The sequence below is a fragment of the Schistocerca gregaria genome, chromosome 3 (assembly GCF_023897955.1).
Source record: "Schistocerca gregaria isolate iqSchGreg1 chromosome 3, iqSchGreg1.2, whole genome shotgun sequence".
In the NCBI taxonomy this organism is placed as follows: Eukaryota; Metazoa; Arthropoda; class Insecta; order Orthoptera; family Acrididae; genus Schistocerca; species Schistocerca gregaria.
Window position 1 is genome coordinate 198,569,271 of NC_064922.1, and position 27,772 is coordinate 198,597,042.

Here is a 27,772-nt window from a genome sequence, read left to right on the forward strand (position 1 = left end):
AGACTTAGTGTTCACAATGAGTGTGCTCCTTAGTGGTTTGTCAGAAATTTAACTTTTGTTATACCAGTTATATTCTTCAGCAAGGGAGTTGATTATTTGTTTTCCAGTTATTGACATTTTGTAAGGCTGTTTTGTTTACTGCAATATTAAAAAATAGCTCTTCTTGCAATAGTAAATTTTCTGAAGACATATTTAATCTCTGTGGTGTTAACTGATTAGTTCTGGAAGACAATTTAAGAACTATTCTTTTGTGTTATTGTTAATATTTAACTAAAGGCACAGACCTGTGCACATTCATCATAATTGCCTCAGTAAATATTTTTTGAGTTTAGGTTACATGTAGCATTTATGTCAGACATAATACTATCGTTGATTAAATGCACTACACTCAGTTTCTGTGACCATGAATATACAGTTCAGTAGGTTAATAATGATTCCAGCCTCTCTTAAGCATGGAAAGATGGTCATTAGTTGGTGGTGGTGGAGTTTGGGTGACTTCAAGAATACCATTGTGTAATCGAAGTACAAGAAACAACATGGCAAGATTCGTAAGACACTGTCCAGGAAACACTGCCAGGTCTCAGCAGCATTCCTAAGACCAAATGCCATATACATGCTCTCTAAAAGTGTAAAGGGCAAGATAATAGCTGGTTTCTAAATGTTTTCAGATGCCACAGGAATCTGTGTGAACACCTTCGCACAGTCAATTTTGCTAAATATAAATGAGCAGCCAAGATGTGTCTAAAATCCTGCAGATGTGGTTCTGCAATTGGTCCCACATCATTTACAAATTAACAGCACAACAGTCCCTGCATGGTCACCATGAGCTGTCTTTCTCAGGGACTAAGTGCAATGCAGAGGACCATGGGCTGCTTGATGGTTGATCAATGTCATTTCTGGCCTTGAACCTGGCCTTTGTAACAGTGAGGCTACTGGGCGCAAGTCAACTTGTACAGCATGAGGTGGGTGGACCAGGTATAGTTACAATGTAGTGGGTCGTCAAAGGTTTGACATCTCTCAGTGCACCAGGCAGGCAAGTGAGCTCTAGAAATTTGTCCATCATGTCTGTGTCCCATCCTGGGGGGGGGGGGGGGGGGGGGGGACTTCATTGGTTTTGGTTTTATGTTGAAGCAAGCAGCTTGTCACTTATGTGAACCTATCAAGTTTGTTTGTGAATGAATCAGCTGGGCATTTGCAACACTGGCTAGCAGCTTGTAGTTGCCAAGGAAATACACACTCAGGATTGGCATGCTGACTTTAGCCAAAGTAAATACCCACACCAATGGGTGGCACAGTCCAAGGTCTGAATTTCAATGATGTGTGCCTTTTTTGTGGTTGAATTATTTGCCATCATAAGAAACAGTGCTTTGTCCTTCCAGCAGTCTCTTAGCATAGACAGAGGGGAAAACAGACAGACTGAAACCGGTGTGAACAAAGTACTTCACACTGCCAGGCTGTTCCACTCTGCAGACACACCTGGGTATTGCACTGCAGCCAGATGTCTTGGTGTGGTTGCAGCTGGGATTTGGGTGCGAGCAGGGAGGTCGACACTTTGTCACTCCATTGCCGAAGTTGGCATGTTACCTGCAAAAGGCCACCTGCCAGCTCATCTGATGCTGGAGGAATACTACTACAATGGCTGGTACTGCATTGCACGTTGCATGATCCAGTTTGGTGGCAGCTGGAACTGCTACTGCTGCAGTGCCTGCCGCCCTCTGGCTGTGAGTGTGCCAAATGGTTGACCAGCGAACTTAGTGCTGCCACCTGTGCAGCCAAGATCTGAACTGGGTGGTGCAGGTCAGCATCTGCGGAGACAGTCGTTGCCATGAAGTGAAAACTGCTGGTGGGGTGATGGTACCATACGTTGCTGCAGCAGTGATAGTGGGCACTTTTACCATCGTGTCATGCACCCAACCAGCCGAATCTGTAATGGCACCCAGTTGCGTTTCTGTCTGTGCGGCAATGACCACTTGCGATTGTGCTGGGAGGCTGGGCACCCAGATAGCATGCAACAGTGAGTCTGGAACCATGTTTGACCATCTGAGGCTCCGCATATGGTGAATGTACTAAGATGGCCTCCTGTTGTGGCATTCCTCTTGGCGCAGCAACTGATGAATCCCTTGTTCCTGCGATGACGAAATTCATTGGTTTTACTCCCCCTTTATTCACTTTTATGAAGATTGCATCAGCAGGGTGCTGATTATGCCATACAATTCAGCTGCACTATCTTGGTCTAGATAGCTCATGATGTGTCCAAATGTAGCAAAGTCACAGGTGACGTTATTGCTCAGGGAAACCACCTTCACTTAGCCAGACCACATGATTGGGTCATGGGCCCAAAACATTGGCAGCCTAATCATCACCCATAAGTTCTGTGCTTGCTGGAAGTCCCATAACAGAAGGCTGTGTTGGTGTGGTCAAACTTCGCACACAGAAGTTTTCCTGAGCTGGCTCTGGGTGGGCAGAGTCCACACATGCAAAACACAGTTTATAAGCAAAGACGTAAGTGTTAGGCCATTCGCAGTTCTACAATCACATGCCAAGGTTCGTAAGACACCAAGTGTTTAACCTACAGATCACTTTTCGGTCACCAGTGAAGCTGAATTGCGTATTTTTGTTGCTTACAAGACAGTCGTACAGTCAGCCAGCTTTAGTCCCCCCCCATGCACTATGTTCAGGATGTAGGCTGTGGTGAGGATAAATGGTGAAGAGCATGTCTGCCAAGTAATGCATTTGATTTAGCACATTTGAGTACATGACCAGCTGAAAGTGATTTCAGTTTGTAATATTTATGCACTGCTGATTGCATGACCGCAGTAATTAGCATTAGCCCAAGTTATGTTTGAACACTGATCCCACAGGGTACAGACTCCTCAGTGATACTAGTGTGTCGCATGAACATGAGGCTGTGGAAAAACAGTGGTTGCATGTACAGACATACGCGTGAGTGGGGAGCTCATGTTAAACTTGTTGCAAGTGGTCGGCAGCCTGTAGGAAACAGAATATAGAAAACCTGTCTGTAAAGAAATGTCATTCAGCTCACACTGTTGTTGCTTTTTGATGACTTGCACCCATGCATGCCATAATGTTGCCAGCATTTTGCCTATCAGTAAGTATGCATGCCAGCGGACACCTGAAGCAGCTAGCTTGTGCTGCCTGTGAGCAGCTCTGGTCTGTTCACACAATGTTGCAGCATGGCTGCCACAATGTAAACATGAGAAACAGGGTTCACACATAAGCTATCTGAAATAACAAAATATTTGTGAAATGCATTCAGGATCTAAAACATTCATTTTCCTCCCTAGTTGGACATAAGTACAAAAGTAACTTTTGCATCTGTCAGCATAGCTCGATGAAACTTGCTCCATACATAGAAAAGAACTGCAACAGTATTGTACACAAGGTAAAATAGAAATATGCAATAGGATGAAGAAAAACAACACTTTTAATTGAAGACAATAATTACACTGATGTTACCATGAATTATGATGGTACCCCAGACATTACAAAAAATGGGACATGTCTACAATAGCAAGTGTGATCACCGTCAATGGCAATGCTTGCACTACAACATGCTCCTGTGCAGGCCACAAAGATGGTTAAGGAGTTCTTGTGGAGGGAGGGGCATTCCATTCCACCACCAGAGTAGATGACAACTGCTGAATGGTTATTGGTGCATGTGGATGTGCTGCAGCATATCTCTCCAACACTTCCCACATGTATCTGGAGGGATCTGAGCCGGGAGAACAGCCAGGCCAATTCATTAATTGACTATTCACTTTTTCCAACAACTTTTTCTCCTGCACCGTTCAATGCTGTCACACATTGGCATCCATGAAAATGAAGTCACACCTGGACCACCAAAACAATCATCTTCAACCATGTTCGTGGGTGCCTTAGGTGTTCCCACGTCTTGTCATATGAGGATGCATCCAGAACCCTTCTCTGACTGAAACCATTCTCATCCAGGTAAAGCCCATGATCCCACTACTAGTTGGTCCAGTCCCTATGTTCTTGGCACCATCCCAAACAATACTGCTTATGTGCTGGTGCAACAGAATGTACAGGTTGTCACATAAGGAGACCCCCTCTCCCCCCATTCAGACACCAGATCACTGTGGAGTGTGACTTGCAGTCCTGTTAAATGTGATGCAATTACATCTGCTGTTTGGTGTGGGTCCCTTCTCACCCCCTGCATAGTGTAGCAATCATTTACTACTGGAGTTGACCATGGTCAACAACCTTATCTCATTTGGGAAGCTGTGCCTGTGGTTTAGAACATTCCCCATACCCATGAAGAAATGATGTGAGCAATAAAGAACACCAGTGTGACACTTGTCACACTTCCTCCTTCTTCCAGTATCCTGATGAATCTTTCCCATGTGAAGTCATTCAAAAGTTGTCTCTGAGCCATGTTATTATGGTCATGCTGATCTCATGCCGTGTGACGTCCAGTTTTCTGTGCATGATTGGGAGGCCTCTGGCAATATGATCCTGCACTTTCATCCATGTCCACTGAGTTCTTGATATGCTGTTACTTTACCTACCTTGTCCTTCAGTTTTGCGGAGCAGTGTATATTTTCCAAGTAATATTCAGATGGCTGTCTTACACGGTTGTAAACAGTTTTCTTTTTGACAGTAATTGGACATGTTATAATGAAATAGGCACAGAAAGTGTTAAAAAGTTATTCCACTACCGTAATCTGCAACATTTTCTGGATGACATATGGGGGCCGTAAGTCAGTTGTGGAAAATGTGCTTGGGCCATAAATACTAAATAAATGAAAGTACAAATTTATTATCAATACAGAAATACATGTAGAGTTCAATGAACTTACAAAAGATGCTCAAAGAGGTTTCCATACTGTTCTAAGCAAACACTGCATTTTTTCAATGATAATTTACAAATTTTGTGACGTATCCTCAGGGACTGTAGGCTTCCAAATTCTGATTGGATTCATTTCTTGAAATGCTCAATATTAAGTACCTTCATGGAATAAAATTAATTTTTTACACTGCTAATCCATTCACCAAAGCTCACAATAACTCCATAAGGCTGTTCTATTCTGTTGCCATATCAGCTTATTCTAAACAGGCTGCAGATGTAGAATTTCAGTAGACACAGATATGTCTGTTCATGATGCCATTCAACCTGAAAGTCACTTCGTCACTCCAAAGAATGCTTTTCTAAAATTTAGCCTTGTAGTAAAGTAGACCTATAAAGTCCCAATTTCAGCCCCTTCAGAATCCTTATACACTTGTTTTTGCTATTCCATATTCCTTCGAAGATTTTCTCTGAGATTGAGTCAGTAATTGCACAAAAGCCTGTCTGACAATATTAAGGTCCTCGTCTGTAATAATGGACACAGAATTTTGCCTACCCAAATGAGGAATTTCCAATATTAACCCATTCTCTTCACCTCTTAAATTTAATTTGTGAATACCTTGTCAAGATGAGAGTTGGATGTTTGGAGACCATTTCACAGACAAATCACAAATGTCACTGTAACTATGGTCATATTCCATAAAGTTTGCAAAACAAATATATGCTATTCTATAGTTAACTTTCCATTCAGTGTTTCTCAGGTAACAACACACACATCTCCTAAAACTGCTACTGTTACCTGTCTTATGGATACTACACATTAGTCAAGTACAAAACTGACTACCACTACACTACACAAAACAATGTCTAGGAATTGTGAGTGACAATTGAGTTATGGCCCACTTTGTACATTAATTCATGTCTCAGACTGCAATGAAGACTCTAACTTCTCTAAAGAGTTTTCAATTACACATTCATTTTCCTTATCCCATGCATACTTTGTGAATTGTGTATTAGGTGAAAGTTTATTATATCAACTCTAAAGTTGTCTAAATTGGTGTAAATGTGATCTATGTAGCTAGAGGTGCTTTTACTTAGTCTAGTTGGCCCATCAACTCTGTATGATAAAACATAACTATGCAGAATATCATTTAACTCCCTAATCTTAAATATGCTTTACAGAACCTATATTAAAATCACCAGCTAAATCCATACCCATGTTGTTACATTTCCTACATGCAATGTCAATCATTTTTCCATGTTTTGTAAGAAATCATCAACTATGTTACTAGGAGAGCTGTACAAACCTGCAACAATCAAGGGTATTTTGTTTACGATAGCTTTATTCCTTAAATTTCAAATATTGCTTCTACAATGAGTTCTGTCACGAGATGCAGTTTTATGAAATTTAGGTGGTCTTTAGATTACATGGTAAAGCCACCATTTTTACTGGACAGAGTATAGCTGTCAGGTTTAGTCACAGTGATTAAATAATGTGACAGGCTATGTACAGTACTGTAAGAATGATCACATCTACATTTTCCTCACTTAGTGTTTGCTGTAATTGTATGTACTTGTCATTTAGGAACTGAATATTTTGATGTAGCACTTTAATGAAACCTATTTGTTTTTATTTCCTCAGGATGTTTCTACCAAATGCCTACCTTTTCATAACTTTTCTGTGATGTATGAGTTTTAGATGCTGCAGAATTATAGACATTTTTCTGTTTACTGTGTAGTTTACAGCCCCCAACTGGTTCACCTGTTTATATTTTTGCAGATATACATTTTACTTGAAGATGCAGTGTCTAGTATGCTCAAATGAAAACCATCCCTTACTAAATATTTATTATTTAATTTTTTGGTTGATGAATGTTGCTTTGATGCTGTTGCATTGTTTTCTCATGCCACTGCTGATTTTGCAAATGTATTTCTCACTTACCAACATCCTATTTACAATATGCATAAACACTTTTTGCTAATGAATCAAGTTTCTAGATTTATTGATAAGTTCTAGTTTACTACTATTTCATATAGAACCATCGCATCATGACTGAATACCTTATTATAATATTGTCTGGATTGCACTGGATTTATTTTTGCACCCTGTTTTCAATGTTGCAATATTTTTAATGTAATTGTGTTAGCTAGTTCTAATCTCAAGATAAATGTTGACTTAGCAGTCTGGAACTAGTACATTTTTCAACAGAGCATCACCTATCATCAGATATTTCTTCACTAATATGGTTTCATCTCACAATTTTGATCCTTCAATATCAACACCATATTTTTTCTTTTATTGTGTTTCACTGTCTTCTATTTGTATTTGAATACTGCTTTCCTGAGTAGTTCATTTGTTGTAATGTCATCAGAAACACTGGCCACTATTTGTTTACTGTCAGTCACAATGAGTTTGGTTCTTTCTTTTTGCAAACACAAGACATTGATTTGCTTCCTAGATTAGCATTTATTTTCTTTAGTGGTAATATTTCAATTTCAAGTGTTTCTATGTTGCTTTGCAGTAATTTAATAGTTTCATCTCTTGAATTCACTGCACTCTGTAATTCTGCTGTTTCTATCTGTAAACAATCACGGCATGTTTAAGGACAAACATTGCTTACGAATTCCAGAGTTATTTCTGCACATTCTTCACATAGGCAGAAATTATACTTAAAATGTAAGATAATTTTGATAACATGTTTTTCTCATTTCTTACATGTCAAACTTTTGAACTTGTGGAACTTCGGTGATAGCAAATGACAGATAACACAGTGGTAGAGAGAATACAACACACTTTATTTTATAGAAACTCGATATATACAAGAATACATGACATAACACATTTGAGTCACGGAGTGAACTGCTGCTACCATCAACTGTCAGACATAAGAATGCATGTAGTTTTCTCTGGCCAGCGATGCTCATATTCCCACAAACTTTGACTTTTTGATGAGAGAACTGCTTTGGCACACTGTTTCTTTGATGCCATTTTCTTTCAAACTAATTTTTCTTGGACACACACACACACACACGCACACACACACACACACACACACACACACACACACACACACACACAGTGGGATGTGAAATGAACGAAGTGGAAATGGTGGAAATGGTTACTGTAGCCAACTTCTGTAAAATTTACAACAAATTATAGCTAGTGCTGTTCAGCCCAAGCAGACTATAATGGGAATTACTTCTAGGGCATTTTATGTTCATTTGCTATTGGTACTTTGGAAGGGAGCAGGGTGTTAATTACATTTTCTGTGAGTCTCAAGTGAACTGAAATAAGAGTTTACTGTTATAAGTGTTTAAGTGAAAAGAGATTTTCATACATGAAAGTACTGATATCGTTTGTCAGAGTAGTTGGTGAATTCTGACTAAACTTCAGTGCCACTAAAAGAAATAAAGCCATTATTTCAATGGCAGTTAATTTTCCCTTTCATCACAATATTAGGAAGGAAGTATGTGACACTAGCTGTGGTATGAGATGGAGTGAATTTTGAGATAGATTTCACTATAAAAATGTTTGGGTACAGCTATTAGATTAGTTTTTCATTCCATACATCCATGCTGAGGAGATCCTCGTGGATGTGGAACATGTCAATTTTTTTTTAAAGCTGAAATAACAATGATAATAGTATGAATATATACAATGCATCATTTGTTTCTATTAAAAAAATTCATCAATGGAGTAGAAGGAGTTGACCACTAGTAAGTCTTTCAGGCTCCTTTTAAACTGATCTTTATTTGTAACTAAATGTTTTATGTTTGCTGGCAAATTATTGAAGATAAGTGTTCCTGAGTAGTGGACCCCTTTTTGAACTGAAGTAAGCGCTTTTAAGTCCTTGTGCAGATCATTTTTGTTCCTTGTTTGACTTGAAGAGTTACCCCAAAATATTATACCAAATCTATCTCTGAGCTTTCTATTATAAATCAACACACTTATTCCAGTAAGAAGACTTGCTCAAATGCAAAAGAAACTCATTATGAAGTTGCAACATATGTTTAGTAATCAGTGTGTAGTAAGTAAACAGGCTTTGCCTTAGTTGTTCACATTCTGAGAAACTAATAATACTGAGACATGTAACTGCTCAAAAATAAGTTTTTAACATACAACATAGTTGAGTATAACTTTGTAGGCTTTCCTGGCACAATAATTCTTGAAAGTCTCTTCGGGTTTGCAGCCGGATCCTAAAATCAACTTGACTCAATATTTCAGCGATACAACTGGTTGCCATCTTCATGGAGAATGCTGCTTATGCTGATGAGCCCCGCAGAGAACTGACGCTAGGCTGCAAATCGATGTCTTATACAGGCCACCATTCAGTACGAGGTGCATGCACCGCCCATCACGGTTGCTGCCCTCCAAGACAGGGAGTGGCGCCGCCCTTAGTAGACACTGGCCGCAACGATATATTGCACTCAGGGCTGCACAGAAGAGCCTATATAGGACGTCAATTTGCAGCCTGGCATCAGTCCTCAGCGGGACTCATCAGCAGAAGCAGCATTCTCCATGAAGATGGCAACCAGTTGGATCGTCGCAATATTGAGTCAAGTTGATTTTAGGATTCAGCAGCAAACCCGAAGGGACTTTCAAGTAGTTGAGTGTATTTTAGCAAGAGAAATGTAATTAAAAAAAGAACTGTCATAGCATAAGCTGAAAGAACAGAAAACTGGTTTTCACTTTTACACAGGTTTCTTAAAAAGCTTGACAGACTAAACAAACTGGTATAGGATAGGAAAGAATGCCATGCTTCACCCAAGATCAGTGTCAACACCCAGTTGTGCTGCTAGCAGGGAACACGGCCATGCAGTAAAACCCTTTGGGTAGTGGAGCACTCTATCAATAAAAAATAATGAGGAAGAAAGAAAAAGATATGTAAAGTACAAAAGGTAAGTGATGTTTCTTAAAGTGCAGTGTTAAGAGAGTCATGCCTGTTGAGGAGAGGAATTTAAACAAAGTCAAACAATGATTTGGGATGCAACAGAAAGGCAGAAGTAATTGAAATCTCATGGTCGTGGGAGATATGTACATATTCCTTATGACTTACTTTTCAATTTTATCTCCCACTAAATTAGATTCTTACTTTCAATATATTTCTTAATAAAGGAAGAACTGATTACTCTTCTTACTGTTGCCATTCACTTTGCTGTAGTTATCTCATGTGCATTCAGTGGTTTGGCAGCATTGAAACACTCAACATGTAGCGGAGGAACAGAACTTATGTACTGAAGCGAAACATAACAAAAATAAAGTAAAATCTAGTCTCATGGTTACTAAATACTTACCAACAGTAATGAGAACTAAGCTGTTCTCCTCCTGTCCAAACCGACCGAACCTTAATGCTGCGACAGTGTCAGGAGTTGCAATAGTATCAACAAGCTGTTGACCAGAATATAGTTTAACCAAGCCACCTGAGAGAGCAACTGCCACTAAGCAGAGTCCTTGCTGAGGCAAATGAACACTGCCAATTGCTGTGATATTCTTTTCCATTTGTAGCTTCCACTGTCTGCGTCCCTATGATAAATATCTGTTGTATTTATTTACTAGCCAAACTGTGTAAGACCATGTGAATCAGAGCTACTCAGACATGAAATAAATCACTGAATTTGAGTAAGTACCAAAGCACTGACATAAAATAAAGAAACTAAGTAAGTAAGGAAAAAACGAGAAAACAAAAGACTTCTGATTGCACATACAAATAAATAACATATTACATACACTAAATTCCATGTGATCTAATTTTGCTGCTGCTGTTTAATTATACCCTTGTTTGCTTTAAGCAGCAAATGAGACTTAACATTCTGTAAGAATATGTTATAAATTTGTACCTACAATACCTACTCTGAGTTCTTTCTGTAATCTCTCTCTACACACTTCTTGAGTCATTGGGTATGGTGCCTTTCCTTTTATCATTTAAACCCAAGTGAGGTGCTGCAGTTGTTAAGACACTGGAACTGCAGTTTAGAAGAGCAGGGTTTCCTTTCCAGGAAAAAATGACTATCTATATGCCTCCATATGAGCCCTCATTTCTCTTATCTTGTCCATGTGGTCCTTACACAAAAAGTACATTGGTGGCAACAGAATCATTCAGCAGCCAGCTGCAGGTGCTTGTTCTCTAAATTTTCTGAATGGTCTGTCAAAAAAAGTTCTCTTCCCTCTAAGGATTCCCATCTGAGTTCACTTAGCATCTCTGTAACACTTGCTTGTCGATGAAACCTACTTGTCACAAATGCCTCTGCATTGCTTCCATGTCTTCCTCTGATCTGACCTGGTGGGGATCCCAAACTATTGAGCTGTACTCAAAACTGGGTTGCATAAGTGTTTGATACTCAGTCTCCTTTTTAGATGGGCTACACTTTCCTAAAATTCCCCCAATAAACCAAAGTCAAGCATTCACCTTTCCTACTATTGTCCTCTTGTGCACATTCCACTTCATATCACTTTGCAGCATTGTGCCTAAATATTTAATTGACATGACTGTGTTAACCAGCACACTACTAATACTGCATTAGAATATTTGAAAATTGTTTTTATTACTCATCTGCATTATCTTAGATTTTTATACATTCAGAACAAGCTACCATTCATCACATCATCTATAAATGCTGTTTAAATCATTCTGTGTCATTCTACAATCACTCAACAATGATACTCTGCTGTATACTATAGTGTTATCAGCAAAGAGTTGTAGTTTTCTGCTCACTGTATTAATCATATCATTTCTATATATAGAATGGACCTATTACACTTCCCTGGGGTTCTCCTGATGATATCCTTTTCTCTAACGAACACCCACCATTTAGAACAACATACTGGGTTCTATTTCTTAAGAAATATTCAAGCCACTCAGATATGAGAACCTAATCCATTTACTTGGTACACTGTGGTACACTGTGTCAAACATTTTCTGGCAATCTAGAAATATGAAATCTGCCTGATGTCCTTCTTCCATGGTTCACAGGATGTTGTGAGGAAAAGGCAAGCTGAGTTTCATATGAATGATTCTTTTTACATGCATGCTAATTTGTAGAAAGAAGCTTTTCTGTCTCAAGCAAATTCATTATATGCAAACTTAGGATATGTCAAAGAACTCTTTGCAAACCAACATTAAAGATATTGATCTGAAACTTGGCAGATCTGCTCTTTTACCCTTCTTATTTACAGGAGCACCTAAACTGTCAAAGCAAATTGGGATTCAATCTGGACATGGTGACTTATTTGTTTTCAACTCTTTCAGTTGCTTGTCTGCACTAGGGATGCCTATTACAATGTCTTCCAAATGGGATCTGTGCAACAGTTGAATGACGGTATATCTGTATGATTGTCCTGCGTGAATGATTTCTCTAATGCAAAATTTAAAAATCCAGCTTTCCTTTTGCTGTCTTCTATTGACACATGAAACTGGTTGATGAATGGCTGGATAGAGGCCTTTGACTTGCTTAGAAATTTTACAGAGGATCAGAATTTTCCTGGGTTCACAGCTAGATCTTTTGGTAAGATATAATGGAGGATGTTGCTGTATGCTTTGCACATTAATATTATTAAACAAATGCTTAAAACAAATGCCAAGATGGTCCCTTCTCCAATCTAAACTTGTTTACCATAAAAGGACAAACTGATTTCCTTTTCCAACGTAAACTTGTTTATCATATCTCACTTTTAACAGATTCTTGAAACCCTTACTGTTCTTCCCTTTGTTAATTATTTAAACCAGTTCACAAAGTTTTATTGTTGTCATTTGACCTTAATTGTCACATGAAACATTTATTATTGCTCTTAGATTTAAATAACTGAACATTGTTGGCACTGAAAATAAGTTGATAATGACTGTTGTATTATGATCTTCAGTCTTTGTTGAGAGCTTCAATGTGGTCAAATAATTATACATTTGACATCAACAATTCTAAGTCAGTCCTTTGATACAGAAATCAACATTAAAGTTTCCATAGACATTGAATTTATAGTTAACACTGCATATCCTTATGACTTAATTTCTCTAATTTCTTAACAAACTTTAAGCTCACTAATAAAACATAAGCTATGGCCAGCTGTTGGCCTGTAACTGCACTTGTGTGTGTTTGCAAATCTACCATTGAGGCACAGCATTCAAAGAGCTATTTAATAAAATATCCATTATGGCTTAGAGTCTAGGACTTAATTCCTATTTCTGTATATATACTCAGTCCCTCTTTCCTTTTCCTGGTTCTCCAGTAATATGAGTTAACTAGTATCCATCTGGATGTATCAGTTCAAATTGTGATCTACAAGTGATGAACTGATAAGCATATCATCTGTTAAAACTGTACTCACCTTTTCATTTTCCTGTAAAATTTGGTAGCTCTTCATTAGTTGCTCAACCTACCTCTCTGATATTCAGTATTATTCTCTAGCACAACATTTCAGAAGCTCCTATTTTCTTCTTGTCTCAATTGTTTATCATCCATATTTCATTCCTATACAGGGCTACATACTCTAGACAAATACCTTCAAAAAAGTCTTCCTAACACTTAAATTGATATTAGATGATAAAATGTTTCTCTTTTCCTGAAACACTGTTCTTGGTATTAGCAGGCTTGTATCCATAAAAGCGTAAAAACAGCATTATTTTGCTTTACCAGTAGTAACTGTAACTATATTTTGTCAGCAACTGTGCTCTTAAAAGGAATTTATGCCAACAAGCTAAGTAAAAACATCAGACACATCCCTCAGTCGAAACATTCAAATGCAGGTCATGGAATATGATGTTACCAGTCAAGGGGTGTGAATGCCCCTTTCTTCTAAGTAACTCTCCAACTCACCATGAACATGTTCAATAGAATATATTGTCCTGAGCTTAGTGTATTGTTAAATGAGTGACACTGTCTTCACATTACCTGATGCCATTCTCAGTTATGCAAATGAGGTTGTCATCCAAACTGATGCCTGCTGCCAAAACTATTATCATTTAACTTTTTAATCAAAATATTTCCTCCAAGGGTGTAAATCACCTGTGACACCTGAACCCTTGCTTGCATTTTACTAAATGATATTAGTTGTCTTGTTATCATCACCCAAACAGTTATCACTCCAATGAATATCACCTACCAGTATGGCCTTAAACCTTTCTTTTCTATGCATAACTTACACATTATGCCCTAAATTCTAAGTCTGGTTTTGTCTTCAGAGCACTGAAGCAACTGAAGATGCCTAAATGGAAACTATAAGACTAGTTTCTTATTCATCTTTCCATTACTTGGTGAATTAGACCATAATCTACGTTTCTGATCTGGCTGTAACACTACTGTGGGAAACTGTTCTTTTTTCAATAGACGCTTGTCATCTAACAGTAGTGGCAGACACTGCACTGTCCAAAATCAGTAACCATTCTTCATTATCCAACCATTAACAAATTTATTGTTTACTATTTTTACAAAAATATAAATGTTACAACTAGTGACTTGCGCCAGCTTCGCATAGGTACCACCAAGTATCTATGGCTTGACATCTTGTTTACAATATATAGCGAGAAGAAAGGTAATGCATGAAGCTCTTGATTGGAGTTACATTGTGCCTTCCTTTTGAAAGAATCTCCCAAAGATCAAGTTAAAGTTTCATATTCTTGCGCCTCAGCAAGTCTTGTCCCATGAACTACATTGGATTCTTGTGACCGCATGTCTTTTAGACATTCTAGTGCATGAGAAATACTTGACCTTTTTCTAGGCATTTTTGTTCATAAACAAAATGAAATGAAATTTTAATAAGTAGGCACCCAAATCATAAAGCAAACTCAATAAATTCCTGTTTAATAGCCAAGAGGTCAAATAAAAATAAAATCTATTGAAAGAAGCAAAACAGTTTTGTTAAATTTTTAATAAAAAAAGTGAAATTAGTAAATCTGCATATCCAACTAGGTAAATTCAATCTTAGTTTGCATTCATAAAGATAAGATTGCAGCACTTAATTCTGTCACTGACAGAAACTTCTGAAAATACTTCTGTCTCTGAGTTAAAAAAAAAAAAAACTAAGAGCACCATCTATTGGTTCTTTGGTGTACTACAAAACTAACAATGCTACCTCTCAGTTCTTCGGTGCAATACACTGTGATGATTGCTTTACTTGCAAACATCTGCACTACTAAGCTGAGCAGATTCCTAAAACTTTAAATTAAGATTTTTTTGTGTAATCCAATGTTGATTAAATAAGGCCTATAAGTTGTCCCAAGCTATGCTCAAGTTACCTGTGAAAACCCGATGAAAATTCATCTAGTAGTTTTGGAGACTAGTGTGTTCAAACAAACAGACAAATTTACTGTATTCCATTACACTCCCTACATCAGACATCAGTTTTTGGCAAATATTTTCAATACACAGACATGATGGTTTTACAGTTTTATTATTAGTGCAGATGTAGATTTTTCAGTGATAATACTGTCATGTAATATATTAAATGGCAGATTTATACCTAGATTATAAACTAATAAAATATAATTATGAGGAATGATAAATTTTCCATAATTTGTAAGGATAGTATGTTTTGTAAATAGTTGAATTCCAAAAGATTAGTCAACTAAAGTACAAAACATTTAGCTTAGCTTGTTATTAATTTGTAAGATAAATGATATGCCTTAATAATTTTGTGAACACTAATGTGACACAAAACTAGCACTGGTAAATGAAGAAACATGATGACATATTCTTCAATTAAATATTAGTTTTTGCTGAACTCAGTTGTTGTAAAGCATTTTCTCACAATAGATATTACTCTTACCTTAGATATGTATGTACAGATGTTCCTACAGCTACAGATGCATTACATTAAAAAATTGTGAACTTCTAATTTGCAGCATGTAAATGAATAATTTAACAGGACTCAAATTAGCAGCACCTTAATAATGGAACAAACTTTTTAGTGGCACTGCAACATAAAGATACAATTGCAAATTTAATGTGAAATTACTTACCTTCTTAGAAAAGCAATGCAAAGCACTATCCATTAGTGCTACTATTATACTTGATGTACCATCTGGCATTAACAACAACCCAACAGCAGGAGCTGTAAGCTCTGTTAAGGTGCGAGTCTGCTGCCAGCCCCGACGAAGCAAACGTAAGGTCCCATCACGGCACAGGCATACAATTCGGAACTCCACATCATACAGACCAGAACAGGCAATATGAGCAGGAGCAGGACTGTGTACTTCACCACCCTCTAGTTGTACCTTTAATATCATAAATGGTCACTGTTTTCAGAAGAGCACCAACAGATTTAAAGCACTCAATGAAAAATACTGTAATGAACTGTTTTGTCAAACATATACAGGTTGTCCCAAAACAACACAGACAAGCTTTAGACAGGTTCCTTACACCAAAACAAGAAAAAAAAGTGAAACAAATATCTTCTACTGAACAAGATGTCATAGCTCTTAAGGCATGCATTTTGGAGCCCATCTTTACTACACTTTTTTTATTGTTTTGGTCTGTACTACATCCTCCCAAAATATGGAAAACGGAGAGATGTATTTCATAGTATCAAAGAAGAACAAGTGCTCACGGCTCTAAGATATGCATTTTAAAGCCCATGCATGGCTACTAGACCTTTTCTTCCTCTTTTGGTGTAAAGAACGTGTCCCTAAAGCTTGTCAGTGTCTTTCCTTTTTTTTGGGACAACCAGTATATTTTCCATGAATCATATTAAGTAAGAAAACTAAACAGTGCTACTATTTCAACAGTATTTTTATGCAAATTATGAGTCATCAATATAGAGTATCCTATAATAGTAAGTGTACAATGTGCATGCCGCTAAAACTCAGAAATGAGTTCTAGTATGATGAAGGGAGTTATACAGTGTAGTATCCCTGTACTGCCATCAGTGAGAAAGGTTCCCATTTTTACCTGAAAGCTGTGCTTTTGGAGATATAAAGGCTGGGAAGTTTCGCCCTCGAGAAATTTCTAGAACATTTCAGAACATTTTAGAGTATTTAAGAAAATTTCAGAACATTCAAAAGCATTCCACAACATTTCAGAATGTTCTGGAATGTTCCACAATGATGCGGGACGTTCTGGAATGTTTGCGAACAATCTGGAACATTCCAGAATGTTTCAAAAGATCCTAGATCATTGTGAAACAATCCAGAACACTCTCGAATGTTGTGGAACATTGTGGGCCACTTGAAGTTGTTTTGGTATGCTCTGTAATTTGTCATTAGTGGGGGTACCCAGTGGTAGGGGTGTATAAAGCAAGACCTGTCATGGGTTCAAACATCAGTTTCTTATAAGCGACGAAGGGAGAAACTGAAAAAGTAGTGTAGTGAGGGAATAAAAATAAACAGTGAAGTGAGTAGTCAAACTGATACAGTAACTGAATATAAACTGAAAATAAAGCGTGAAAAGTGTGTAAAGTGTACTTAGTGTATTTGTCAATAAAAGTTGATTTGATTTATATTTTAGACGATGCCAAAATGTCAAAGAGAATGAGATTTTGCCAGTTCTGTAGCAAAATGGCGAAATAAATAAATAAATATAAAGTTGTAAATAAAATAGAAAGAAACTTCCACATGGGAAAAATATATTAAAAACAAAGATTCCATGACTTCCCAAGCGAGAAAGCGCCGGTAGATAGGTACAATGAATAAAACACAAACACACACACAGAATTTGAGCTTTCGCAACCGGCGGCTGCTTCATCAGGAAAGAGGGAAGGAAAAGGAAAGATGAAAGGATGTGGGTTTTAAGGGAGAGGGTAAGGAGTCATTCCAATCCCGGGAGCGGAAAGACTTACCTTAGGGGGAAAAAGGATAGGTATATGCTCGCGCGCACACACACACACACACACACACACACACACACACACACACACACACACACACACACGCATATCCATCCATACATACACAGACACAAGCAGACATGATATATTGATATGTCACTGCCATTGCTCCCCCCTGCACCACACATCCCCACTTCTAGGAGTCACTAATAAGCCTACTGACCCCTAAATCTGTGGATTCAGTTTTAATATTGGTTCTTATTGAATATTTTTATGTATAATTGCATCACAATTCTATGTTGTCCCATACGGGCAGTGTAGTTATACTATACATCACAGTAGCTCTAGACAAATAATGACACACATTTATATGAGATTTGGTTAAAATTGCTCCAGGCATTCCTGAATTATTCTTCTATGTCACACCCTTTTCACTACTACCCTATGATATGGGGGGTGAATGGTTCTTACTCCCTTAGAAGCCTTCGTAGGTGCATGCATAGGAAATCACAAAAGTTTCATCGCAATCAGGTTAATGGTATAAACACATGGAAGATGAACAAACAAATAATTATTTCCTTATATTAGATTTGCATCTGAGTTAGCCTCCATTTCAAACATAATATATCACTGATCCATCATATTAAAAAAATGTAGAATCTTAGAACAGGTCCAGAGTTTAAATGTAAGGAAGTATCTGAATTAGGATGACATTCTCCATTCTAACCAACATGGATTCCAGAAACATTGGTCATCCAAAATCTGTTTTGTGCTTGTCTCACATAATACTCCTGAAACCATGGATCAAGGCAATCAGATAGATGCAGAGTTTCTTGACTTTTAGAAGCATTTCTCTCAGTATCACACCAATACTTATTAATCAAATGGGGTATCAAACTGGATTGAGGATTCCTTTGTAGGTATAATGCAGTTTGTTCTATTGTTTGGAAAATCATGTATAACTGTAAAAGTAACTTCAGGTGTGCTACAGTGAAATATTTTGGGACTCTATATTAATAGCATTGGCAGAAAATTTTAATAGTAACCTCAGGAAATTTGTGGATGATGAATAAATCTATAATGAAGAATTATCTGGAAAAAACTGAACAAATACTGAGAAATGTAAAACTATACACTTCACAAACTGCAAAGAATGTAGTATTATCTGAACAAAATATCAACGAATCATAACTGGAGTCAGCCAGTTCACACAGATACCTGGCTGTAACAATTTGTGGTGATATGTAATGGAGTGATCACATATGCTCAGTTACAGGTAAAGCAGGTGGCAGACTGGTTCATTGGCAGGATACTGGGGAAAAGCACTGTCTAAAAAAGAAACTGTTTAAAAAACACTCATGTGAGCCATCCTATGATATGGCTCAAGTGTGTAAGACCTGACCAAACAGGTGTAACGGGGCAGCTTGAATGGACAAGAAAAGACTGACACAAATGATCTACAGGTTTGTCTTACTCATGTGAATGTGTCATATAAATGCTGAAATACCTGAACTAATAGGCTCTTGAATATGGACACTAAGTATCTCACTAGTGCCTAATTACAAATTCTGAAGAGCTAATATTAAGTGACAAATATAGGAATACTACAACCCACAATATACTGCTCCTTTAGGGATGGTGAAGACAAGATTGGACTAATTACAATGCCTACAAAGGCATTTAAGAAACCATATTTTCCACGTTCCACATGTGTTCTTCATATGTTCTACAATACATTTCATATTGGTCTGCAAAGTAAAGATGTCGATGGAACTTATCATAATATCTGGACTCAGAGATGTAAATTCTTCTTAACTGAAATGTTTGTATTAAATAAGTCATGACTTCACTAGTGTACAAGTATATAATAGTGTTCTGGTTCGGTTAGGTTAAGTTACACAAATGCTTTGTTTGAGGTACTGAATTGAAGCAGCAGCCAAATAGTTTAAAAAGAGCAACATTGTTTTTTATGGTAACTGTTTTTCTTGTAAATATATTTATAATAATTACCATCATCATTCTCAATGTGAGGAGATTTTCACTAGTCATAACTGATTTTAGTATACTTGGCATAAACAACTTGCAGTGGCTGTTTCTTTAGGTGCATCCAGGACTTGACTTGTTCCATCTCCCTTCATGATGCAATTTGTGGCTCACAATGTGGGAATGAATGACTCAATTCATTAATACATGAGGCCTTCATTCAACATTGCTACATCAAAGACACAACAGGTATCTTCTAAGAAGCAGATTTCTTGTTGTAATCAATAAAATGATTAGATCTAAGCTTTGTTTTTCCACTTTTAGGCACCACACCTCCACTACTACTCTGATGTAACAGGAAGCTTTGAGGAGCAGTGTAACCTTTTCTTATCAGTTCATTTAACAGCCAGAACATTAATGGTTGTCAGAAATATTATTTCCTTTTTCCTCAGGAGAGTTCCACATAATTTGGGTGGAATATTTCCTCATTGGCCTTATAGCCCTTGGAACTCTTACATAGGAATTCCATGAACAAGTTGGGAGAGCTTAACACTTATCCATAGTGATAGTTTTCTTCTTCTCAAACTATGTCTTAGACATTTTGAGAACTCTCTGCATTTCCTGGAAATCTGACAGCACCCGTTCGCTGAAGAGTGTATTTTATTAACACAAAGTATTATGGTCATACATGATGATTTGTTGATGAAGATAGTATTATAAAGGTTTCATTTAAAGCATTTTTGACATTGTTAAATTATAGTATTCCCATGAGGATATGAAATGTAATTCATATAGAATTCAAAACTAAGATTCCACACTGCCAAATCAGTGGTATACTAAACATCTGACCAATTTGCACACTATGTGTGGTACTTTGAAGATGGACCATGCCTGTTATCCTATGGTAAAAGCAGGATTGAGTATAAAAAATCAATTCTGGGACCAAAAAAGAACATAATCTAAATGGTATTGAGAAATCCAACAACGAGGATAAAGCTGCATTGAAATTAATAAATGGTCTGACTATGATGCAAGCAATGAGAAAATTAATCTCTCTCCACAAAGATTCAATAATTTTTTTTATTAAATCAGTTAAAGAAGTAGGAACTAATATTATCAAATGTGATACTGGTTAATTAGAGTAACTTTCACAAAATTTTTGTTGATAATCAACAAATGCAAGTGTGTTTACTTCCTCTCAGGTTTCACCTGTTTCCGCCATAAGAACAGAGGCTATATTCAAGTTACTTTTTATTATCTAAGCAAGGTCTCTGACTGTGTACAGCTTACACTAGTTTAAGAAAGAAATCTCTTATGGTTTCAGAGACAACAGTCTTAAACTATTATAATCTCATATATAAGGCCGGTAGCAGGTTGTCTGTATTGGCAAAGAAATGTTCAGTATAGTTCAAGTTATGGTAGGTGTTCCACAGGGATCTATGCTGGACCTTTCCTGTTTCTGATAATGGTTGCTAACTTGCCCTAATTTATTAGGCACAGACACTAGTACATGCAGATGACACAACTTTTCTTCACAGTAGTAATGACATCAATAGCCATAAAACTTCTATTGCAAATACAATCACTCGCACTCTATTTAGTTCAGAGTAAAAGGGGTTCCTGCTGAATGATAACAAAACTCTGCAGATGGTTTTTATTTTGAGAGACAAGCCACCTTCACATAGTTTTAGTTTCTTAAGATCTTGTTTGTATATTTAGATTATAAACAATCTTGGGGTTAGAATGTAAAATATTACAGTGATAATTGCCTACAACATTTTACCTGCAAGTTGTCAAGGAGACACTTTTTCAGTTTGGTTTAAAAATTTATTTTGCTGTCTGTCAGACATTCTATATCACTGGATATGTAACCAAAAAATTTAGTTATAGTGTTGTGCACCCCTTTTTATGCTAAAAACAACCTTACTTGGGAGTAATGAATGTTGTTTTTCCTTATGGTGTTGTAGTTGTGTACATCATTATTCTTTTGAACTGTAGTGAGTTACTTCCAATAAACTTCATGAGGGAATAAGTATACTGTGAATCAGTAGTCAGAATGCCCAATTCCTTAAACAGATGTCTCCAGGTGATCTTTGGTGAGAATCACATATTGTCCTAACTGCATGTTTTCGAACAATAAAGATTTTTTTATTAAAGATGACTTACCCCAGAACATTATTCCATATTACATTATTGAATGAAAATATGTAAAATATACTGGTTTGTCTCTCCCTGAGATTCACTATGACTCTAAGTGCAAATGTGGCTGAAGTTAGTTATTTTAGTTCCAAAACATATTTTTTCCTGTTTAAGTTCTCATCAATGTGGACAACCCAAAAATTTTGAAGTTTCTGCCCTACATATTATTTCCTCACCATGTGCTACATTTATCTTTGGCATTGTACTTCTAGATGCACCTTTTTAAACTGAGAGAGAGAGACAATTCACAGAAAGCCAGTCAATGATACTTTTAGTGATATTGGTTACTATTTCTTCTGTTGCTGTATGCATGCTTGGATTGATTAAAATATTAGTATAATCTGCAAAAAGAACTAATCCTGCATGTTCTACGTTAGGTCAAAGATCATATACATATATGAGGAACAACAGACCTAAGATTGTGGCTTGTGGAATCCTATACATGATTGCTCCCCAGTCAGAAGAATCTGATACATGGTATCCTCTGCCATACACCACACACTTGTTTTTGGGGTGTGAATGTAGATGTCGACTTTTCCATGATTACATTGACTGAATTCCTAAGTACAGTCTTTTGCACCCTTTTGATTAGATGTGACTATTCACTGGTTATCTGTACCATAGATTCCATGAAACCTCAGTTCATCCAGAGCAATAATGTGATTCACACAGTCAAATGCCTTAGGAAGGTCACAGAAAATACTGACTAGTGTTATTTTTTTTTTATTTTATGCTTGTAAAATTTGATGAGTAATTGCATAAATGGCGTTTTCAGTAGAGCTACTCTTCTCAAATCCAAATTGTGCTTTACTGAGGATATTTTTGTTGCTCAGAAGGGATACTATTTTAGAATACCTTCTCAATGATTATGGAAAATGATGACAGTAGTGAAACAGGTGGAGAGTTATTGACATCTGTCCTATCACCTTTCTTATAGGGGTTTTTAAAATGGCTAGGGACTGGAATATGTGCTTCTATTTTTGGCAAAATTCACATAATTTTTTTTATGAAATAGGCATCAATTTTTGTCAAAAATCAAATCTCTTCAATTTTTTGTTAATGATTAAATGCACAAATTCAAAAAATGCTTACACTACATGAGTAAAAGCAAGCAAAGCCTTAGTTCTTTGAAACTGACTGTTTAAAAAGTGCTGATTGGGAACTTTCTGAGTGGAATGTTTATTTTTGCAAAAAAGTTTAACAGCTTTTTATTCTGAAATGGTTGGCTCTATTAAGCTTTCAACAAAAGACTGTTTTGCTAAAAAGCAGTGGCGATTTCCCACCAGTGAATTGAAGATGTCTCTGATTTAAAGTGTTCCTTGACATTATTTGTCTTTCCAACCCTACCCCAATTTGATGATTACAAAATCTGCACAATATTTATTTCTATCTTTCACAGACATTTATAGCCAAGCAACCCATGCCTGACAATGCTACAGATAGAGTTGACTAGACACTTAGTGTAGATGTAGAACAGAAAGTAGCTCTATTCTAAAGTTAGCGGAAGAATTTCAATGCAGTCAAAGAACATGACAGATTTTGTTTTCTAACCACCATAGAGCAGAGTGTGGACATTATACAGTGGCAGCTGGCAGTAAGCAAAAAAAAAAAAAAAAAAAAAAACTACAATTTTGACCACCAGAGGGAAAAGTAGCGGTGCGGGGAGTTAAGCAACGCTGTCCTCTTTCGGGGTAACAGCCTACAACTGTGTTCTGCAAAAGTAGAACTGATACATTGTCACAGAGATTGGTGATCCCATCTAATGTTTGAGGGTTGCAATTGAAATCCATGAAAGACTAGGATTAATTGCTCCACTCATTTCTGAATAAGAAAAGAAAACAATGAACAATGAGCAATGCACAGTACAAAACATTTAGAAATGGCTACTGCACAATTACTTGTTGTGGTTTCCAGAGTATTGTTAATGAGGCAGTTTAGGGCTGACATCTAGCCGTATTTGACACTAATATAGTTCAAAATATTATATACCTAATCTGCTATGTTAAAAGTATCTGTATTATACCAATGTTTGAATTTTAGGTAACAAACAAATGTAAGCATTTATTTGTTATAAAATGCTAGTCCCAAGACTGAGTACTACATTGCATCACACATTGTGTATCTTAAATAGACTATTCAATCATGTACAGTTTGTGTGGCATCAGATAATTCAAGCACACTGATATATTGTTGCTTTTATGTGATTTTTATTTTACAAACATGTTCTTACACACATTATCTTTCCAAATTGGGTTTTGCCAGGTGATATACAGCATCAGTAACTGAAAATTGGTTATACTTCCTCCATTAGCACGCAACAAAATAAACCTATTTCAAACTATCTATGATAAAATAGTTCTTCTGGATACAATTTCAGGTAATTTCACATTTCTGCTTTTTGAGACAGAATCTGCATCTATTTCACACTTATCACAAAAAGTGAATCTTTCAGTTAGTGATGCATTACATACTTCAGATAAGACAAAACTTGTATAACAACAAATGTTTAGTACTCTGCTGGAAACATCATCAAACCCAGATGAGCTTATATTCTGGGAGAATATATAATTTTTGTAATTGCAGAAGAAGAAGTCAGTGATACATTACATAACGAAATTTTTGAGAGTTGATTTTTTGACATACTGCTATGATTTTTCTCTTGATCAGTCTGTCTCTATATTTTCTGCTATATTTGAGAAATTATTCCCCACATGTGGCTCATCATTTATAGCCCTTCCATTTAAATCAATAGTGATGTTATCTTGTTTCGTGGCCAATTGTCCTGTCTCTCCTTTCACCACATTCCATATAGCCTTAGATCTGCAGTCACAATTGCTGTGTTTTTACATAATGTTGGTGTTCCTTGATTTTTAATAGCTTCTATGAAGAATTTTGAGTAGATTTTGGTGTGTAACTACTTCAGGATCTTTACTTGTTCTAGTGAACAGATGAATTTCCCTTTTCCTTTCACATGATACTTTAATTTCGCTAGTGTTCTATAAGTTTTTACATAGCTGTTTAATGTTCCTTCCAATCAGCTTATGAGGAAAGCTGTTTTCAAATAATGATATGAATTTATCACAGAATACATTAAATTTTATGTCAGTGCTTGTTTCATTATAAATTTCATCCCAGGCTGGCTATCTCCGGTAAGAAACTCTTAAAACCATTTGTTCTGGAGTCATTAATTATTCTAACTGATTCACATTAAGGAGTATCAATCCTCGTACTATTTAAGATACACAATGTGTGATGAAATGTAGTACTCAGCCTTGCAACCAGCATTTAACAACAAATAAATGTTTACATTTGTTTGTTAGGTAAAATTCAAACATTGGTAAATGAAGATATGTTTAACATGGCAAATTTTTTGAGAGTTGCTTTTTTGACATACAGCTATAATTTTTCTCTTCCTAACTAACTGTGCATTACAATCAGAGAGCATTGTTACTGTATGTACTGTTATTTTATTACTCTGAGCTTCATCAAAGAAAACATTATCAATCAAGTTCCTACTGCCTTTATCCACCCATGATTAAAGGTAATTACCGAGATAGAACTGTAGGTTCGAAATAAGGTTTCCAGATAATTTTTCCTATCAGAATCCTTTAGAAAACCTACACTGAAGTCAGCACAGACTATTAACTGCTTGCTGCTGTCCGATACATTGGAACTCCTCATAAAAAGTTCAAAATTCCCTATATTACAGTTACAATTACAAGTGAATTATTTTTTAGCATTAATTCATAAGCACATGTTTCTATGTCCTGATCAGTACAAAATCTACTTGTCTCAATCTTCTGCCTTTGTGTCTATAACAACTCCCCAAATTAGTTCTGCATGAGTAATATGTTAAAGTATAATCCTTTCTATTTCAGTTATTTAACCATGTGGTTATGTGGTGCTCAGGTAGGCACAGGATTTCTATCTTTCCAGAATTCTCCATATTTCCCAAACAGATAATACTTTATTTGACTTTTTTGCTAATCTTACTTATCTGTGCATTCTTAACCATTCTGTGGGGTTCTTGTGTTACTACAACTTCTTTCGTAACAGGGTTCCTGAAACATCATTCTGACCTAAAAAGCTGCCTCTCTGACACTGGTAATCACAGGGAATTTGCTTTCTGTGATGGTATCGTGCCATATATTTTCTGCAAGAAGATCAGCCAACTTGTCTTTCTCTGTGTTACTCTGGTGTAGACTACCTCCCAATCTCCCAATTGTAGCAACAGGCACTGTACTCAATTTCATTTCAGTCAGCAGGAGCCTATTCAATCCATTGTTCACACAGCTTGCAGCAGTGTTAACTCAGGACTAATCATGGCAATGTAGAACCTCCACAAACCTTATATTATTCAGTGTAGTTGCTACTCATATTTCATCCAGGTCACCATTAAAGTTGTAATTACTCTCATTAGCCAGGCTGTTCCCCACTTTACCCACTACAATAGCCTGATCTTCTTCAGCCAAAATTGTTGCACAAATGCCTTATGTCCTCTGTCACCTGGCTAGGGCCTGGCACTTGGCTTCACAATACTTGTGACCTGTTACCACATTCCTAATTTGTCCTGTGCCATATGGCTTAAACCTCTTCATGGCTACCACCTAACTGCAATTCTCTTTTCCTCCTCCTCTCTTTTGGTACTGACCTACACTGACTTTCTTTGTTAGAATTTCACTGCAGCCTATTGTGTCCTACAGCTGTATGAGGCTCTTCCTCACCAACTTCAGGTAACAAACTAAACTTATGACAGAGCTTTTGGGTGAGGCTCTTCCTCACCTACTTCAGGTAACAAACTAAACTTATTACAGAGTGAAAGCTCAAATATAAATGAAGAAGTTGAAGAACTGTTCCTCCTTTTGCACATTACTTATCTTTACCCAGTTCCCATGATCATTTCTCCCATTTAACCTGTATAGTTAAAATATCATGTAATCTAATTCTCTAATCATTGTCTCCATTCTGTGATTGTCTTGTCATTTGTGGAGATCTCACAGTTCCCTGGAAGAGCCTCATTGAATTCCCCATTCAGTTCCCCCAATGGAAATCCAATCCACAGTCTACACACACCACTCCCTATCTGACCACCGTATGGAAAACTCCATACTTATCATGCATTGCAATACAGATTAAATGATTGAATATAGAATTAAATCACTTAAGAAACTTGATATGAAATGAATTTTCTCTGTTTATGAGCTGCAAAAATTTGGCCTACAGGTTAACACTTCAGGTGTACAACAAAACATAAAAAGTTAATTATTTACATTCAAAACAAGAACTCAAAACTATAAAATGTAGCTTTCAGTCACTGCTTATCATGAGTATTACTTGATATTAAATGAGGTTTACTACTGGGAAAACACAGACTACTACACATGATACAATTTTACACAATAATTTAAATATATAACCTCAGAACATGAAATCTTCAATTGGCCAGGTTAAGGAGATATAAGGGAACAAACTTAGGTATAAATATGCTTCATACAACCACTTTACCCTATGAAAATTGTCTCTTTTTAACTAGTAACAAAAACAGAGCTACAAACAAATACCAGTGCCTATGAATTGTGTGCTTGGAATCTAGTTTAGAACATTCTAGTGTACATTTTTCATAACATAGTTTCATATGGAATTATTTTTTGGAAAAACTCTAGCAGTGGCCATGACACATTAATACTGCAGAAGCAATCTCTTACAATTATTACAGTTTACCAGTTCCTCATATAAAGCACACTGTAAACCTTTCACTTTTGAACAAAAAAATGTGACAGTAGTAAACTATACATGAATGGAAAATTCAGGATAAAATAACGACAATATTTGTCAGCCAGAGACATGTGTGTGTGAGTTGTATTTGCATGAATATGTGTGTGTTTGTGGGGGGGGGGGGGGGGGGGGAGGGGTATGTTGTCTAATTTGGAAAAAGGCCTTTTGGCCAAAAGCATACTTGTGTACCGTCCTTCAGTTGTGTCTATCTGTGACTCAACATCTCTGCTATACATTTA

The 27,772-nt window shown here is 36.7% G+C and overlaps 1 protein-coding gene across 1 annotated transcript in view; it reads right to left on the reverse strand.

Moving 5' to 3' along the window:
• The window catches only part of LOC126354526 (Bardet-Biedl syndrome 1 protein homolog), a 150,502-nt gene that overhangs the window by 14,408 nt on the left and 108,322 nt on the right, over nt 1-27,772 (reverse strand). The window contains exons 7-8 of the mRNA XM_050004253.1: nt 15,775-16,029; nt 10,121-10,349 (exon numbers count right to left, since the gene is read on the reverse strand). Coding sequence (XP_049860210.1) covers nt 10,121-10,349; nt 15,775-16,029 — 484 coding nt within the window. The remainder of the gene's footprint in view (nt 1-10,120; nt 10,350-15,774; nt 16,030-27,772) is intronic.